At 40.3% G+C, this 19437-nt stretch overlaps 1 protein-coding gene and 1 non-coding gene across 2 annotated transcripts; both read left to right on the top strand.

The window, feature by feature from the left end:
* Positions 1-11286: 11286 nt before the first annotated feature.
* Positions 11287-16854, top strand: LOC109896922 (SLAM family member 8-like). The gene is made up of 7 exons (XM_020491378.2): positions 11287-11718; positions 14576-14878; positions 15109-15378; positions 15551-15658; positions 15855-15913; positions 15998-16075; positions 16205-16854. The coding sequence occupies exons 1-7, from the start codon at positions 11646-11648 to the stop codon at positions 16277-16279; spliced, it is 966 nt and encodes a 321-aa protein (XP_020346967.2). The 5' UTR covers positions 11287-11645; the 3' UTR covers positions 16280-16854.
* Positions 16855-19355: 2501 nt separating this feature from the next.
* On the top strand, positions 19356-19429 carry trnan-guu (transfer RNA asparagine (anticodon GUU)). The gene has a single exon. It is a non-coding gene; the product is annotated as a tRNA-Asn (tRNA).
* Positions 19430-19437: the final 8 nt, after the last annotated feature.

The following is a 19437-nucleotide window of genomic DNA, read 5'->3' as shown; positions in this document are numbered from 1 at the left end:
GTAAAAACCTGATTTTGCTATGTTTTATATGCAGCACCAGTCAAAGGTTAGGACACACTTACTCATTCAAGGGTTTTTCTTTACTTTTGCTATTTTCTACAATGTAGAATAACAGTTAAGCCTTCAAAACTATGAAATAACACATATGGAATCATGTAGTAACCCAAAATGTGTTAAACAAATCTAAATATATTTTATCTTTGAGATGAAAGCATTGCACACTCTTGGCATTCTCTCAACCAGCTTCATGAAGTAGTCACTTGGAATGCATTTCAAGTAACAGGTCAGCATTGTTAAAAGTCCTTGTAGAATTACTTTCCTTCGTAATGTGTTTGAGCCAATCTGTTGTGTTGTGACAAGGTAGGGGTGGTATACAGAAGATAGCCCTATTTGGTAAAAGACCAAGTCCATATTATGGGAAGAACAACTCAAATAAGCAAAGAGAAAAGACAGTTCATCAATACTTTAACTTCTTATGGGCAGGTGGGACGGTAGCGTCACACCTGGCCAACATCCGGTGAATTTGAAGAGCGATTTCTCAGCCAAACATGAAGAACAAACGAAGCTATTTCGCCTGCAAAAATAATATTTTTGGAAAAAAGGAACATTTGCTATCTAACTGGTAGTCTCGTGAGTGAAAACATCTGAAGCTCATCAAAGGTAAACGTTTTAATTAATTTTGATTGCTTTTCTGATTTCCGTGACCAAGTTACCTGCTGCTAGCTGGAACCAAATGCTATGCTAGGCTATCGATAAACTTACACAAATGCTTGTCTAGCTTTGGCTGTAAAGCATATTTTGAAAATCTGAGATAACAGGGTGATTAACAAAAGGCTAAGCTGTGTTTCAATATATTTCACTTGTGATTTTCATGAATAGGAATATTTTCTAGGAATATTTATGTCCGTTGCGTTATGCTAATTAGTGTCAGTCGATGATCACGCTCCCTCATGCGGGATGGGGAGTCACTAGAGGTTAATGCTTAACTTCTTGTTAATCCAGCCGCTGTGTCAGATTTTTAAAAGGCTTTACGGCAAAAGCACACCATGCGATTATCTGAGGACAGCGCCCCGCATTCAAAACCATGAAAAACATATTTCAACCAGGCAGGTGCGACACGAAAGTCAGAAATAGCGCTATAATAAATGCCTTACCTTTGATGATCTTCTTCTGTTGGCACTCCAAAAGGTCCCAGTTACATCAAATGGTCCTTTTGTTTTATAATGTCATTCTTTATATCCATAAAAACTCAGTTTAGCTGGCGCACTTCAGTCAATAAACCACCCAGTTTCCCTCCATCAAAATGCATACAAAATGAATCCCAAACGTTACTAATAAACTTTTCCAAACAAGTCAAACAACGTTTATAATCAAACCTTAGGTACCCTAATTTGTAAATAAACGATAAAATTTAAGACGGAGAATCATTATTGTCTTTAAACGGAGAAAAATACCACAGAACGCGCTCTCATTCACGCGCTTGGAAACACTACAGCCAAAATGGGCCACCTAGAAAATGACAATTTCTGGCTCATTTTTCCAAAAACCAGCCTGAAACTCTTTCTAAAGACTGTTGACATCTAGTGGAAGCCCTAGGAACTGCAATCTGGGAGGACTTCGCATTATAATAAAAGTGACAGCCATGGAAAATAGTGGTAGGCTGAATCTTATTTTTTTTAATGGTTTGTCCACGGGGTTTCGCCTGCCATATCAGTTCTGTTATACTCACAGACATTATTTTAACAGTTTTAGAAACTTGTGTTTTCTATCCAAGACATAAAGCTCAGTCAATCCGGAAAATTTCAAGAACTTTAAAAGTTTCTTTAAGTGCAGTCGCAAAAGCCAACAAGCACTATGGTGAAACTGCTTCTTGTGAGGACCGCCACAGGAAAGGAAGACCCAGAGTTACCTCTGCTGCAAATAAATGCTTCACAGAGTTCAAGTAACAAACACATCTCAACATCAACTGTTCAGAGGAATCAGAGTGAATCAGGCCTTCATGGTCGAATTGCTGCAAAGAAACCTCTACTAAAGAACACTGATACGAAGAAGAGACTTGCTTGGGCCAAGAAACACGAGCAATGGACATTAGACCAGTGGAAATCTGTCCTTTAGTCCGATGAGTCCAAACTTCAGATTTTTCGGCCAACAGCCGTGTCTTTTATGAGACACAGAGTAGGTGAATGGATGATCTCCGCATATGTGGTCCCCACCGTGAAGCATGGTGGAGGTGTGATGGTGTGGGGTTGATTTGCTGATGACGCTGTCAGTGATTTATTTAGATTTCAAGGCACACTTGACCAGCACGGCTACCACAGCATTCTGCAGCGATACGCCATCCTATCTGGTTTGTTCTTAGTGGGACAATAACCCAAATCACACCTCCAGGCTGTGTAAGGGCTATTTGACCAAGAAAGATAGTGATGGAGTGCTGCTTCAGATGTACTTGCCTCCACAATCATCCGACCTGAACCCAGTCTTGATGGTTTGGGATGAGTTGAACCGCAGAGTGAAGGAAAAGCTGCCAACAAGTGCTCAGCATGTGTTGGAATTCCTTCAAGACTGTTGGAAAAGCATTCCTTATGAAGCTTGTTGAGAGAATGCCAAGAGTGTGTAAAGCTGTCATCAAGGCAAAGAGTGGCTACTTTGAAGCATCTAAAATATATTTTGATTTGTTTAACTTGTTGTAATTCCCATCCCGTGAATGGGATCGTTGTCATCATCTGACACTAATTAGCATAACGCAACGGACATAAATATTATTAGAAAATATTCCTATTCATGAAATCACAAGTGAAATATATTGAAACACAGCTTAGCCTTTTGTTAATCACCATGTCATCTCAGATTTTCAAAATATGCTTTACAGCCAAAGCTAAACAAGCATTTGTGTAAGTTTATCGATAGCCTAGCATAGCATTATGTCCAGCTAGCAGCAGGTAACTTGGTCACGAAAACCAGAAAAGCAATCAAATTAAATCGTTTACCTTTGATGAGCTTTGGATGTTTTCACTCATGAGACTCCCAGTTAGATAGCAAATGTTCCTTATTTCCCAAAATATTATTTTTGTAGGCGAAATAGCTCCGTTTGTTCTTCACGTTTGGCTGAGAAATCGACCGGAAATCGCGGTCACGACAAAATTTGCGCCATAATATCGACAGAAACATGGCAAACGTTGTTTATCATCAATCCTCAAGGTGTTTTTCAAATATTTATTTGATAATATATCCCCCGGGACAATTGGTTTTTCAGTAGGAGCGAGAGAAAAAATGGCTACCTCTGTATTTTACGCAAGAATCACTCTGAGAGCCATCAGGTGACCACTTGCGCAATGTAGCCGCTTACGCTTATTCTTCAACATAAAGGCGTGAAACTATGTCACAATGCTGTAGACACCTTGGGGAATACATAGAAAATCTGGTTGATAGCCTATTCACTGCGCAATAGGGATGCATCGGAACACAGAGCATTCAAAACATGAGACACTTGCGGATTGGATTTCTCAGGCTTTCGCCTGCAATATCAGTTCTGTTATACTCACAGACAATATTTTTACAGTTTTGGAAACTTTAGAGTGTTTCTTACCCTAAGCTGTAAATTATATGCATATTCTAGCATCTTGTCCTGACAAAATATCCCATTTAATTTGGGAACGTTATTTTTCCAAAAATGACAATACTGCCCCCTAGTCACAACAGTTTAACACTTTTTTGGTTACTACATGATTCCATATTTTTCATAGTATTATAGTGAAGACATCTGCACTATTATACTATGTAGAAAATTGTTTTAAAAAACTTTTGAAAAACTGGAATGAGTAGATGTGTCCAAACCTTTGACTGGTACTGTATATGGGGTGTCTGTTGTATTTTTCTATACTGTATTAATTCTCATATGTCAAATAGAAGGTGATGAATCCCCACATCATTGTATTTCTTTAAAATGTAATTCAATTCAAGGACAAATTCCTTTTTACGGTCTGTATTGCTGAGTTGAAACAATGCTTTTACATCTTGAACATTCCTAAACACTTCTTATTGTGTAAAGCAACACTTTCTAACAACATCTCTATGCACCATAGTGCTCTCAGTCTTCTGTAAACCACATGCTAAGTTGACTTATACTTATATGAACCCATAGAGATGTGGACCAAGTCTGTACCAATATGATAACATTGAGAGAGGAAGGAATAAGAGGGCAGATCCAGTGGACTGAGTGTGTAAGTTGTTGCTATGTGACCTATTGCCCCCTCCCAGGTGAGGGGAGTGATGAGCTCTCCAGCAGAGTCTCACAACTCAATCTCTGGTTGAAAACCAAAAGGCCTTTACTTACGAGCCCCTAACCGACAGTGGTTGGCCCAGAGTGGGAGTAAGAGGTTACGTGATTGACTGCCGGCACGTGCTACTTGTATCAATAAATCAAGATTTCAGCCCAACCTGAGCCGCTACACTGTTGCATCTATCATCCGTACATTCAGCAATGAGAACCGGTAAGTTACCTAACATCTACACTATGCTCGTTATGTATGTATACTGCAGTATACTGCAGTCTGACATATCAGTTGGCCTATGTTACTCAGTGATTGTTGGCCAATGTTACAGTAATGTCATTTCATATTGAAAGAAAATAGATTATTTTAGCTTACTGTAACCAATTATGTCATATTTGTGGATGTTCTGCAGAACTGAGCGATGACCAGGCCATGGTGGAAGACACCGGCTGTTCACACCAGAACGTGCGCACATGCCCCATCGTGCATACATTTATTTTGTCCCCCCACACCAAATGCGATCATGACACGCAGGTTAATATATAAAACAAACTCTGAACCAATTACATTAATTTTGGGACAGGTTGAAAAGCATTAAACATTTATGGCAATTTAGCTATATAGCTTGCACTTGCTAGCTAATTTGTCCTATTTAGCTAGCTTGCTGTTGCTAGATAATTTGTCCTGGGATATAAACATTGCGTTATTATTTGACCTGAAATGCACAAGGTGCTCTACTCCAATAATTAATCCACACATAAAATGGTCAACCAAATAATTTCTAGTCATCTCTCCTCCTTCCAGGCTTTTTCTTCTTTAAACGTATATGGTGATTGGCCTCTACACTTTCATAGTATAACCATGATGACCGACAACACAGTTCATCTTTCAATCACACATGTGGGTATAACCAATGAGGAAATGGCACGTGGGTATCTGCTTCTATAAACCAATGAGGAGATGGGAGAGGCAGGACTTGCAGCGTGATCTGTGTCACACATAAAACTGACTTCTATTTTAGCCCTTGGCAACGCAGATGCTAATTGACGTGTGCGAGCAGTGTGGGTGCAATTAATTGAATAATATAGATTTCTACATTTCTTTTGCAACGCTCGCGCACACAAGCGGTGTAGTCAGGGTATAAGTCTATTTTAGAACACTCACTAACATTTTTTATATTTCAATGTATGATAATGATGTTTAATTCTGTAACTGAATGTTTGCATCTCAGAAAATACAAGCTAATAAAATGTTCATATATTGTGAAGGATTACTTCAGATTTACAGAATTATGTATTATGTTACACAGCTGGTGTTGTGATCCTGGAGAGCCCTGCCTATCCCATGACTAAGGGAGACTCTGTGACTCTGCGCTGTACAAATAGATATCAGGAAACAAACCCGAACCGCACGGCTGATTTCTACAAAGATGGAGTACTCATCGGGAATGAGACCAATGGAGAGAACCATCCCTGCAGTATCCAAGTCAGATGAAGGCTCCTACAAGTGTAAATATAGTGAAGGAGAATCACCAGAGAGCTGGGTGACAGTGAGAGGTGAGAAGAGCTGTGTGTGTGTGTGTGTGTGTGTCTTGATGGTTAAACATTTGTTACAATAGTCCCTCCAGGTTCCATTGTCTCCATCTCTGTGCTGCCCAGGCTGCTGTGTGGTTTACTGGGTTTATACTTGGTTGGCCGACCTGCTAATACCACTTTAACAGACCTGCTAATACCACTTTAACAGCTAAATTGGCACATTTATTGTTTGTTTTTAATTCAATTAAGGCTTATTTTTATATACATTTTACAGAATTTTCACTTCTATGTCTCTATGTTTTTTGTAAAATTGTATTTTTACAGTAGTTATAGGAGCCAGATTAGTATTCCACTATGGAACTTGAACAAAGAGGGTGTTTATTGTCTTACGTCAGACAGCGCAATGATTTCGCACAGTGATCGCATAGCAGTGACGCCAACTGACGTAAGACAACATAGGGTGTGTTGTATTTTGGATTTTAAATGTTGTATTAAATCTCATACGTCAAACAAAAGTCCTGATTCCCAACATCATTGTATTGCTTGGAAAATATTGCTGTCAGTCTTCTGTAAACCACATCCAGATTTGACTTCTATTGATATGAACCCATACAGAAGTGGTCCATGTTTGAACTAATATGATGACATAGAGAGAGGAAGGAATAAGAGGGCGAACCCAGTAGACTGAGGGGTTATGTTGTTGCTATGGACCAATCACCATATTAGTTTCTATATTGTGATCCACAAGAATGTGGTGTAGTTACAGGCCTGAACAGAAGGGGTAAGTGGTAATAATTTCCACACAGCTCTGCTTCTGACGTACACACACACACAAACCACACAACATATATACACACGCACGCACGCACACACGCACGCACGCACGCACTCACACACACACACACACACACACACACACACACACACACACACACACACACACACACACACACACACACACACACACACACACACACACACACACACACACACACACACACAATAGCCCTGATTCACATCAGATAAACAGACAAATGTAAATTCAACCATAACAGCACAATAACAAACATATCTATGTAGATGTGTGTGTGTGGGAGGGGGAGGGGCTGATTGATGGGGCTTTGAGGGCACTATGGTGTTGAACGCTGAGCTGTAGTCAATGAATAACATTCTCACATAGGTGTTCCTTTTGTCCATGTGGGAAAGGGCAGTGTGGAGTGCAACAGAGATTGCATCATCTGTTGGGGTGGTATGCAAATTGGAATGGGTCTAGGGTTTCTGGGATGATGGTGTTGATGTGAGCCATGACCAGCCTTTCAAAGCACTTCATGCACTTCATTCCACTATGGACTTCATTCCACTATGGTGGTCTGCTTAAAACATATTGGTATTACATATTGGTATTACAGACTCAGACAGGGAGAGGTTGAAAATGTCAGTACACATCCTGATAATCCATCTGGCTCTGCGGCCTTGAGAATGTTGACCTGTCTAAAGGTCTTCCAGCACAACTGGTGCTCTCATGCATGTTTCAGTGTTATTTGCCTCGAAGCGAGCATAGAAGTAGTTTAGCTCATCTGGTAGGCTTGTGTCACTGGGCAGCTCTTTGCTGTTCTTCCCTTTGTAGTCTGTAATGGTTTGCAAGCCCTGCCACATCCGACGAGCGTCAGAGTGCAGTACGACTCAGCCCTGTAATGACACTTTGCCTGTTTGATGGTTCTTCGGAGGGCATAGCGGGATTTCTTATAAGCATGTAAGTCCCGCTTCTTGAAAGCGGCAGCTCTACCCTTTAGCTCAGTGCGGATGTTGCCTGTAATCCATGGCTTCTGGTTGGTGTATGTACTTTATTAACTTAAGGGGGCTGAATAATTTTGCACGCCCAATTTTTCAGTTTTTGATTTGTTAAAAAAGTTTGAAATATCCAATAAATGTCGTTCCACTTCATGATTGTGTCCCACTTGTTGTTGATTCTTCACAAAAAAATACAGTTTTATATCTTTATGTTCGAAGCCTGAAATGTGGCAAACGGTCGCAAAGTTCAAGGGGGCCGAATACTTTCGCAAGGCACTGTACGTACGGTCACTGTGGGACGATGTCATCGATGCACTTATTGATGAAGCCAATGACAGATGTGGTGTACTCCTCATATTCCAGTCTGTGCTAGCCAAACAGTCTTAGCATCTGCTTCATCTGACCACTTTTTTATTGCTCTAGTCACTGGTGCTTCCTGCTTTCATGTTTGCATGTAAGCAGGAATCAGGAGGATGGAATTATGGTCGATTTGCCAAATGGATGGCGAGGGAGAGCTTAGTACGCGTCTCTGTGTGTGGAGTATAGGAGGCCAAGATTTTAATGTCCCGTTGGTAGTTAAATCTTCCCCGTAACTCGTCGATTTTTTTGTCCAAAGATTGCACGTTTGCTAGCAGAATTGAGAGAAGTAGGGTTTATTAGATTGCATTCGAATTCTCAGCAGGCAGCCTGCTCTCCGGCCTCTCTTTCTCCGCCTCCTCTTCACGCAGATCGTGGGGGTCGTGCCTGTTCCCGAGGGAGCCGTATATCCTCCGCCTCGAGCTCGTCAGAGTCTTGAAAGAAGGATTCTGCTAGTCTATGGTGGGTAATCACAGTCCTGATGTCTAGAAGTTATTTTCGGTCATAAGAGACGGTAGCGGCAACATTATGTACAAAATTTGTTTAAAAAAAAGTTACCGACGAGGAAGATAAAAAACTTAAAAAACAATCGGTTAGGGGCACGTAAAACGTCTGCCTTCTGCTCCCGTGCCAAATCTTTGATGAGACCTATGCTGATGTTGACCTTGAACAGAAGGCCAAGCCAAGAAGAAGGAAGATAAGACTGGACATCCCTCCTTCCACATTCCCCCTATCATAACCTCACACCTCTGACCCCATGTTGACTAGCTGTATAATATTCTGTATATAACTGGTTTTTATTATTCTGATGTTTTATCCTCACCCCTGACAGAAACAGAAACCCCACCTGAGGCAGATTTAGTGAAGCCAGGTACAGCCTCAGGTAAGACTAATAGCCATATGCTATTGTTATTTAATGTGATACTAATATGGAACTAATTATCTGATATGAAAGTATAATGTATATATTTAAACTATTTCTCTTAGTTTGATTGCATGTCCTAAACAACTTTGTGTTGTGATATGTTGCACGTCCTTGAAGGGGTCAGGGATGGAGGGATAGAGGGATAAAAGGATGGAGGGATGGAAATATGGAGGGATGGAGTGAGGGAAGGATGGAAGGATGAAGGGTTGGAAAGATGGAGGGATGGATGGACGATTGGAAAGATTGGGGTATGAAGGGATGGACAGATGGAACAATGGAGGGATGGAGGGACACACCATCAGCGGAGGAGCAGAAGGAACACAGGAACATGGATTATGCACATTCAACGAACACAAGCAAACACACACATACACACACAATAACATATTGTACATTAAGGATTTATTCTTATTTTATTTACCAACAGATATATTATACTTTAGCATGGTTTTTTAATGTGTTTCACTGTAATGTGTTTCCCTGTAACAGATTTTTTTATTATAAGGTGTAGTGATGATGGATCTTATCTGCAGCTACAGTAATTGTATCTGCTTTGTATTGTCACAACTTCCGCCGAAGTTGGTTCCTCTCCTTGTTCGGGCGACGTTCGGCGGTCGGCGTCGCCGGTCTTCTAGCCATCATCGATCCACTTTTCATTTTCCATTTGTCTTATATTGTCTTCCCACACACCTGGTTTCAATTCCATGATTACATGTTGTGTATTTAACCCTCTGTTCCCCCCCATGTCCTTGTCCGGAATTGTTTATTATAAGTGCTTGTGCACGTTATTCTGGTGTGCGATGGCTTTTATACCCATTGATATATTGTTCTGTTTCCAGGTTTTTTTTTTTTTTAAACTGTGCCGTTGTAAACACAGTTTTTCTCTGCCACCAGTACGCACCCCTTACATGTATTGTGTATTGCATTGTAATGTTTTTTTTTGTGTACCTTTATTAAAACCTACTGTCTTTGATTTATTATATCTGTAATTCAGATGATAGACTACCATATTTGTATATGAATTTCCTAAATATTACAAGTATTATTCACGTTTTCTTCTAATGGCCTGTACTTTTACAATATATTTGCATTGTGCTTTTTTAATAAGCATTTTTTTTATCCACCAGATGGTATGAGTGCTTTCTTACAGTAAATGGATATTGTCATCATCAACTTTTCCATACAACCTAATTTGGTCAAACCTCCTTTCAGCCTAGTAGAGATCTTATGCTCCACAATGTGTGAGTTAAAGGGACAATCTGCTATTTCTACATCGGTTTTTGGACTTAATTACATCTACCCATTGAATCTTGAAGACTATAACATAAATGCCCCATGAGCAAAGTTCAAATGCCGTACCCCATCAGCTGAAGACCCATTGAGATTTTCAGAATTACTTTTTGGGGAAGATTGTGTCTGAAGAGAACAATTCTTCTCAGTTTTATGATGTAATTTACTCTGCAGGAGTTCTGAGGAGCTAGTAACCTACGTATGAATGACTACCTGTTCTCCCATATTGCCTCCTCATCCTACAGACAGGTCCCGACGAATGATGACATTAGTGGTGTATGACTCTGACTGCTATTTCCAGTGTCCCTGCATGGTCTGGAAGGTCACTGTTCCAGTTAGGGGGTTCCTGTGTCTATGTGTTTATGTGTATGTGGTCAGACAGACAGCCGGCAGCCAGGTCATTGTCACTGCTCCTGATAAAATAAAACAGGTCGCCACGGAGAAAGTGACATCACCACAAGATGTTGCCTGAAACATAGAAGGGGGGCCTTTGTCAGTAACCTGGGACCCAGTACCTTCAGAAAAAGTTGGCGGGTGTTTCATGTTCCCCAGTCACACTGACCTATGAGCATGCAGAAGAAGTCATGCAAACACGTCTGCAGGCATATGAAGCCTAGATGAAAATGCACACAAACTGCTTTGATATTTTTGCTCTCTCTCACTCACTCTCTCTAACCCCCCATTCTCTCTCTTTCGTTCTCTTTTGTTCTCTCTCTCTCTCTCTCTCTCTCTCTCTCTCTCTGTATCTATTTCTCTATCATTTTCTCTCGTTCTCTCTCTGTCTCTGTCTCACTCACTCTCTCTAACCCCCCATTCTCTCTCTTTTGTTCTCTTTTGTTCTCTCTCTCTCTCTCTCTCACTCACTCTCTCTAACCCCCCATTCTCTCTCTTTTGTTCTCTTTTGTTCTCTCTCTCTCTCTCTCTCTCTCTCTCTCTCTCTCTCTCTCTCTCTCTCTCTCTCTCTCTCTCTCTCTCTCTTTCTCTGTATCTATTTCTCTATCATTTTCTCTCGTTCTCTCTCTGTCTCTGTCTCACTCTCTCTCTTCCCCCGAGCCCCCTTTCTTTCTCTGCAACTTTGAGTGGTTTGCTCATAAAGTAACAAGTTACCGGTATCTGTGAAACACCACGACCATTAACCACACAACCAGCAGCAGCTAGGCAACACATGCTCCAAAACCACCACCATCAGACTGATCAACACAGTGACAGACCCCCAAACACACCCACGTCTCATCGTCTAACTCTCAAGCTGAGTGAAGGGTTATTTTCAGAGAGCAACTATAGAATGTGACATCCTTTTCAGCTAACATACAATCATAATTTTATAGAACAGCAGCCTTCATCAAAAGGACGTCTCTGCTCTTTCTCTACACTACTATTCCTTCTCTGTGTGTATCGGTTAGTCAACCGCTAGCTACCAGTGACAGTGATAGATAAGGACATACAGCCAGAGGAAACAGTCAAAGCCTTAAAGAGATGTCTGGTGGTCCCTTCTTCTGCTTCTCAAAACAGGGAATACTGCTTCTCCTACTCTCCAACCTCCACTATGGTAAGTTCTGTAAAAAAAAAATATATTTATCCTGTTCATGCTTTGTATATCTATTGCATGTGCTTTCTTGTATTATAAAGTTAGTAAAACCGCTTTCTCTAACTACCCTTTTGGTCTTTGCAACGGTGTGTATTGACTGTAGAATGCCTTGCCATCAGTGAATCTTTTGCTTTTTTACTGTGTGATAACACCTACATAATACCTATATTCAGGAACATATCACGATCAAATCAAATTTATTTGTCACATACACATGGTTAGCAGATGTTAATGCGAGTGTAGCGAAATGCGTGTGCTTCTAGTTCCGACAATGCAGTAATAACCAACGAGTAATCTAACCTAACAATTCCAAAACTAGTACCATATACACACAAGTGTAAAGGGTTAAAGAATATGTACATAAAGATATATGAATGAGTGATGGTACCGAACGGTATAGGCAAGATGCAGTAGATGGTATCGAGTACAGTATATACATATGAAATGAGTAATGTAGGGTATGTAAACAAAGTGGCATAGTTTAAAGTGGCTAGTGATACATGTATTACATAAAGATGCAGTAGATGATATAGAGTACAGTATATACATATACATATGAGATGAGTAATGTAGGGTATGCAAACATTATATTAAGTAGCATTGTTTAAAGTGGCTAGTGATATATTTTACATCAGTTTCCATCAATTCCCATTATTAAAGTGGCTGGAGTTGAGTCAGTGTGTTGGCAGCAGCCACTCAATGTTAGTGGTGGCTGTTTAACAGTCTGATGGCCTTGAGATAGAAGCAGTTTTTCAGTCTCTCGGTCCCTGCTTTGATGCACCTGTACTGCCCTCGCCTTCTGGATGATAGCGGGGTGAACAGGCAGTGGCTCGGGTGGTTGTTGTCCTTGATGATCTTTATGGCCTTCCTGTGACATCGGGTGGTGTAGGTGTCCTGGAGGGCAGGTAGTTTGCCCCCGGTGATGCGTTGTGCAGACCTCACTACCCTCTGGAGAGCCTTATGGTTGTGGGCGGAGCAGTTGCCATACCAGGCGGTGATACAGCCCGACAGGATGCTCTCGATTGTGCATCTGTAGAAGTTTGTGAGTGCTTTTGGTGACAAGCCGAATTTCTTCAGCCTCCTGAGGTTGAAGAGGCACTGCTGCGCCTTCTTCACAACGCTGTCTGTGTGGGTGGACCAATTCAGTTTGTCTGTGATGTGTACGCCGAGGAACTTAAAACTTACTACCCTCTCCATTACTGTCCCATCGATGTGGATAGGGGGGGGTGCTCCCTCTGCTGTTTCCTGAAGTCCACAATTATCTCCTTAGTTTTGTTGACATTGAGTGAGAGGTTATTTTCCTGACAAGTGATTCTGCAGTTTTGAATGAGTGCCAATGGTGTGGTTGGGTCAGTAGCTGTTGCATTGTGTTGGTTTCGGGGTAAACTTTGAAAATTGAGATACGAAAGACACGCATAGTGTATAGAGGAGTGAAAGAGACTGGGTTTTATGTCAGAAGGTAATGGGTCTCTGTAGAAGGACAGATGGCTTTGGAATGTGTTGGTGGACGGGAGGAGGTCACAGGATTGCTATAGGGGAAGGGGATGGACATCTGTGCATTAGGCGAAGGAGGGGTTGAGGTCAGGAGGTCAGGTCAGATCCCCTGAAGGGAGGAATAATGGTTTATTATCCTATTACCCTCTTCCTGTCGAACCATAAGATGTAAGGATTGGAGAGAAGGAGGACTATATATATACTTGTGATGGAGTATATGTACTTGTGATGGTGGGAACATGTCTTTGTCTGACTACAACTGTGTTGACCCTTTGGGAAGAATTCAACTTGTTTAAGCTTCTCCCGTGTCTAAGAACCTAACAAGTGCTTCTAGATCGCAACAGATCTTAAGACCCTGTGCCTAATGGCTGCCATTCATTAAAATTACATGGTGTGTGTTGCCTGTAAGCATGCCTAATCATCAGTGATTGGTTGGATATCTCAAAGCAATTGATTTATTACTGTTTGATAACACCTACATAATACCTTTATTCAGGAACATATCACAATGTGTGTATTCTGCAGTTTTGAATGAGTGCTGATTGTGTGGTTGGGTCAGCAGCTGTTGCAGTGCTTCTAGAACGCAACAGACCAAACGACCCTGTGCCTAATGGCTGTCATTCATTACATTTAAGGGGATATGGGACTGTATCAAATGATTGTTTTTATTACATAATAAGATACACTGCAGGACTAGGATAACTGCAGTTATGCCCAAAATATCCCCCCTCATTGAGTTGTAACTTTATTTTGCCTTAATTCATGACAGATGTTTTTTCGTGTAATGGTTTATAATTCGTTACTTCAGACTGACATGTATTTATAATGCCGCCAGCGTTGTATATGACACATTTCAGGTGAATTATTAAACATTTAACACAGTGGGAGTTGTACTTGTGTGCTGAGGAGGGGTTATCAGATCCACCCCCACTTCTCTTTTCCTGTCATTTCATCCTGTTCTACTGAATTTAGGGGAGGAGTTCACTTTAATGAAGTAAAATAGGACCCAAGCACTCAGATACGTAAATATATCAAGTGAAAATATGTAAAGTATAATGTACAGTATAGATGAAACCTGGAAATGGCCTATATAAATCTAATCCATTATTATCTATTATTGATTCGGTAGGACGTTGCATTGCAGTGTATTATTGTGTAATTATTCATGTAGGCACACTGTAACAAGTATTAGAGTGTAACAATGAGTAATTACAACACTTGCTACATTGTACTACATGAATAATTATACAGTAATAAGATCATTGTAATATAGTGTGCAACCATTGATTGATGTCAGAATAACGTGTGTATTTGTATGTTTCAGTTGTGGGTGTTCCTCTGATCATCAACAAGAGAGTGGGGGACTCCGTGGAGCTGCTGGCAGGCTTAGAGACAGAACATATAAAATCCTTGGTGTGGAAGTTTATGGGAAAGGATATTGCAGAATTCAATTCAGAAGTTGTATATTCACCTGCATCCCAGTTTGAGGGGAGACTAAAGATGAACGCCGAAAACTACAGTTTAACAGTCAGAGAACTGACACTGCAAGACTCAGGGGATTTTCTACGTACAGGTGAAGAGGACAAAGGTCAGATTGGCAGTAAGACCATCACTCTGAAGGTCCACGGTAGGCTGTTAATACCATTATTGCATCCAATTTTGATATAATTCTTCTTTATGATCTTTAAACTATAACACAGGTTTTGTGGTTTTATACTGACCTTACTCACCGTGCTTTGTTAAAAATCCATCACATTTTGAAGTTTTATCCTGTCGTCTATCTCCTGGTGGTATGGCTATGGTAGGGTTCATTTAGTACACTCATTATGAGTCTCTATCTCTCTCCTGGTTGGTCAGAGCCTATATCCAAGGTGGTGATCCAGACAGACATCAAGCTATTGGCCAACCACTCCTGTACGGTACGGCTGGTGTGCAACGTGTCCTGCTACCCCAACCTTACCTACACCTGGGAGAGAGACAATGAGATCTACGGGGACGCCCAGCAGATTCACTTCTCTCTCTCACCAGCAGAGAGAGACATCAGTGTAAATTGCAACGCCTCCAACCTAGTCAGTTGGAAAACTGCCTTTGCAACAGTAAAGTGTAGAAATGACACAAACACCCCAGGTACTTAGATATCATAATAATCCCTTCCATACACATTCAGTGTGCGTATACGCTTATGTTGTCAAATATAATATGTAATGCATGTAATTACATTGGATGTATTTGATATAGAGCCATTTAGTCTTTATCATATTGTATCGTCTAATCATGTGTGTTGTACAATATGTGACAGGACTGACATGGTATTCCATCTACATCGGAATATCAGTGGGAGGCACTGTGGTGCTGATCCTCACTGTAGCTGTGGCGGTGTGGTATTGCAGGGGACGAAGTAACACAGGTATGTACAGCTTAGGGCCCTCAGCTATACTTAAAGTGACATTTCAGGTGGTTCTAGAATTATTCTTCAGCTGATCAGATTTTTGGGGGGGATTTGCTAGAAAAAGATTGAGACCCCTCATTAATTCCTGGGTATGTGTTGATATCCTGTATAAAATGTGTCTGATTGGTTGACATTTTGTTCTTATGAAACACAGCAGATCTACCTGACAAAACAATATATGCTGATGTTATGATCAACACAAGAAGTAGAGATGTAAGTATACATTGTCGTTATTATGTATCTGAATGTGTTAAAGCTGTATGTACTGTATTGTAATGGACTGTATTTTGATTCCAGACAAGATCAAACAGTCATGTAAACCCAACATCCATCTATGAAACTGTCAATGATCTGGTTATCCCAAGATTGAACAAGGTAAGATATAAATGGTCATAATGGTCAAATGTCTGTGATTGAATGGAAGACCATGTAGTCTACTTTGAGAATAGTCACTACCTTTCTTGATGCTGAAACAGTTTCTTCTTGATTATCTGTCACATGTAGCCGCAGACTCTGTATGATAAGATCGCATTTGGACGCCCAGAAGGCCCCCAGTCTCCCTACCAGAAAGTACTGTGAGCTGAACAGGATGTGGTCGTAGGTTGGGCCTCCCATAGATATGGAACCCTCTGCATGCTCTGCATCTTACACGTGTACTTTCTGTAGATAGGCCTAGACGTTACTGTCTATTTGCTTACTTTAACTTCTTTCTCCCTTTGATGATTCTCATATATACAGTATGTCATAAGGCCTTATGCCTTTCTTTGAAGGCCTAGTTACAATTAGGAGATTCTGAAATCAGTCATAGGCAGTAGTAGGTATTGTGATCACACAAGCTCATATGTCGGATTTCAATTTTCTAGATTAAAGAAAATATATGTAGATAATAGCATGTCATTGATTAGTGAGTTTGAGTTTTGCCTGGGAATAGAAAGTGTACTCTGTAGGATTATGGGCTCGCCAGGCATTGATGAGGTTGTAATCAGAGAGTATATGATGGAGAGCCTTTGTTACATGTGGATTGTTGTTGTTTTAATTTTTTTCGTCCGCATGTCCAAAATGGTATTCATGTCTGTCCCAATAACCAGATGGAATTCAATTCATTTCCCAAAATATGCCGTTCACAGAATAAAAAATGTTTTGACCTTTTTGAATACGTTGAGTGCCTTGCATTTAGAGTGAATTGTAATTAACTCTCATGACTGTATTTGTTAGCGAAAGAGACATGATTGTTGTATTGAATGGTTTTCAGTACTGTAGCAGTACTGTAGCCTTTCAGTACTGTAGCCTTCACCAAGTGAGTGTCTAAGTGGATATGTTATCTTCATCTCATTATGACAACGCATTACATATATCATAAAGCCCCTGAGAGCCTAGTGACACTCTAACACACTGGCCTGAAACTCCTGGTTTACAGGCCACATCAAGCCTACAAGTCACATTATGTTGGCTTGCAAAGTGATGTTTAATTCCTATTGGAATCCAGCCAGGGTTAGGATATCCAACAATTGGAACTTTTTATCACATGCAACCTGCATTCAGAATGACTGTTGGTGTAGGGAAGATTGATTACTGAGACTGCCTAAATCATATAAACCGGATCAGCCAAAACAGTAATGTGTGAAATAAGTCGAACTACTTAACAGATTGGATTAGTTTGATTGGTTGATGAACCTTTTCATGCATGAGTTCCAAACATCTCCAACGGTCTTCCCAGTGTGAGTTTTTTTATGCACGTGATGTTAGAATGTTCTCTCCATTCCAGAATGTGATTGTTATGCAACAGTACATTTAATCCGCGCTGCCCTCAAACCAAGGCATGCAGCCTGTTCTTATTTATAGGCTGTTGTGTATTTTCTAACAACAGTTTGAATTGAGGTGTGTTCCGCCTCCTTGTTCATTCACATAAAAGTCATTTTTACTTTTGAGGAGCCTTTTCTTTTTTTTACATTACTGATCCGGACCAAAATTCCCCAATAACTCCCCAATTGTTTGTGCAGTTCAAGTCTGCAGATATTTGCGCATCTCCCGTCCTGCACAGAGGTGTTCCACATGTCCCGTCTGTTGCCTGCATCCCAGTCATTGGTGTTTTCGTTACCAATAATAACTTAGGAAAAGTGTGCGTTTCTATCAAAGTAAGTGCCTTATTACATTATAATAGTTCCTGTATGTTGTGTTATGTCGTTATACTGGAGCATAATATATTTGTGTATATATTTGTAATTATTCGCCTACCTCCTCATGCCTTTTGCACACAATGTATATAGACAAATTTTTTTCTACTGTGTTATTGACTTGTTAATTGTTTACTCCATGTGTAACTCTGTGTTGTCTGTTCACACTGCTATGCTTTATCTTGGCCAGGTCGCAGTTGTAAATGAGAACCTGTTCTCAACTAGCCTACCTGGTTAAATAAAGGTGAAATAAAAATAAATAAATAAATGATTTGAAATGTCCCCTCTCTAAGCCTGCCAGCAGCTCCACGGAGTCCCCCACTCACTTGTTGATGACCAGAGGAACACCCACAACTGAAACACACAAATACACATGTTATAAAGGGTAAATAAAATAAAAAATTTAACATTTCTGACAATCAATGGCTGCACACATTATTACAATAATGTTATTACTGAAAAATTATTCATGTAGTACAATGAAGCAAGTGTTGTAATTACTCATTGTTACACTGTAATACTTGTTACATTGTGCCTACATGAATAATTACACAATAATACACCGCAATGCAAAGTCCTACCTAATCAATAAAAGATAATAATGAATTGGATTTATATATCGCATTTCCAGGTTTCATTTATACTGTATGTGGCATATCACATATTTTAACTTTATATATTTACGTATCTGAGTGTGTGAGTCCTTTTTTACTTCACTAAAATCCACTCCTCCCCCACATTCAGTAGAACAGGATGAGATGACAGGTAAAGAGAAGTGGGGGTGGATCTGATAACCCTTCCTGAGCTCACAAGTACAAATCCCACCGTTGACTGTGTAATTATTCACCAGAAGTGCATCATATACTGCATGGGAAACATTATAATTACATCTCAGTCTGAAGTAATGTTTTATAAACCCTTACACCAAAAAATGTCAGTCATGAATTAATCCGGCTAGTATGACAACGTAAATGATGTCAATGTGGCATGGAAAAACGTAGCATTTATATTTATCTCGCGAGAAGGACAATGTTGGTTCAGTGTGTGGGTGTTTGTGTGTATATGTATGCCTATACGCCATGAAAGTGACTCGCCACTACATTATTCTTCCGGAATCAGTCCCCAAATTATTTTGAATGGGCTTGGCGATTATATATTACATTTGTGAAGATGCAGTTGTTTAAAATATATATTTATCAGAATATATTTGTGATTGTGGCTGAATTTACTCCTGCCAGATGTCTTTTAATATAATGTTGCGCTGACGAACATTGCGCTACATTTTTGCCCTTTTAAGGCCATTCAAAAAGCTAACAAACATTAGAAAACTACAGGTCTACTTCCTTGAAAATGTTGCTGCACTTTCGATGCACGTTAACACAACCATTGGAACAAAGTGTTGTTGTTTCGTAAACTCCATGTTCAGTTGGATGAGAGCACAAATGGACAGCGATCAAGCGTCAGGATCAAATACACCACAAGTCTCTGTGGCACAATTTGTTAGCGCGTTAGACTGTTAATCTAAAGGTTGGTTTTTCGATCCCACCCAGGGACGACAGGTCT

Source organism: Oncorhynchus kisutch, linkage group LG9, assembly GCF_002021735.2.
Source record: "Oncorhynchus kisutch isolate 150728-3 linkage group LG9, Okis_V2, whole genome shotgun sequence".
NCBI classification, from domain to species: domain Eukaryota; kingdom Metazoa; phylum Chordata; class Actinopteri; order Salmoniformes; family Salmonidae; genus Oncorhynchus; species Oncorhynchus kisutch.
The sequence above is the reverse complement of the archived record's forward strand: the minus strand, read 5'-3'. Positions and strand labels throughout refer to the sequence as shown.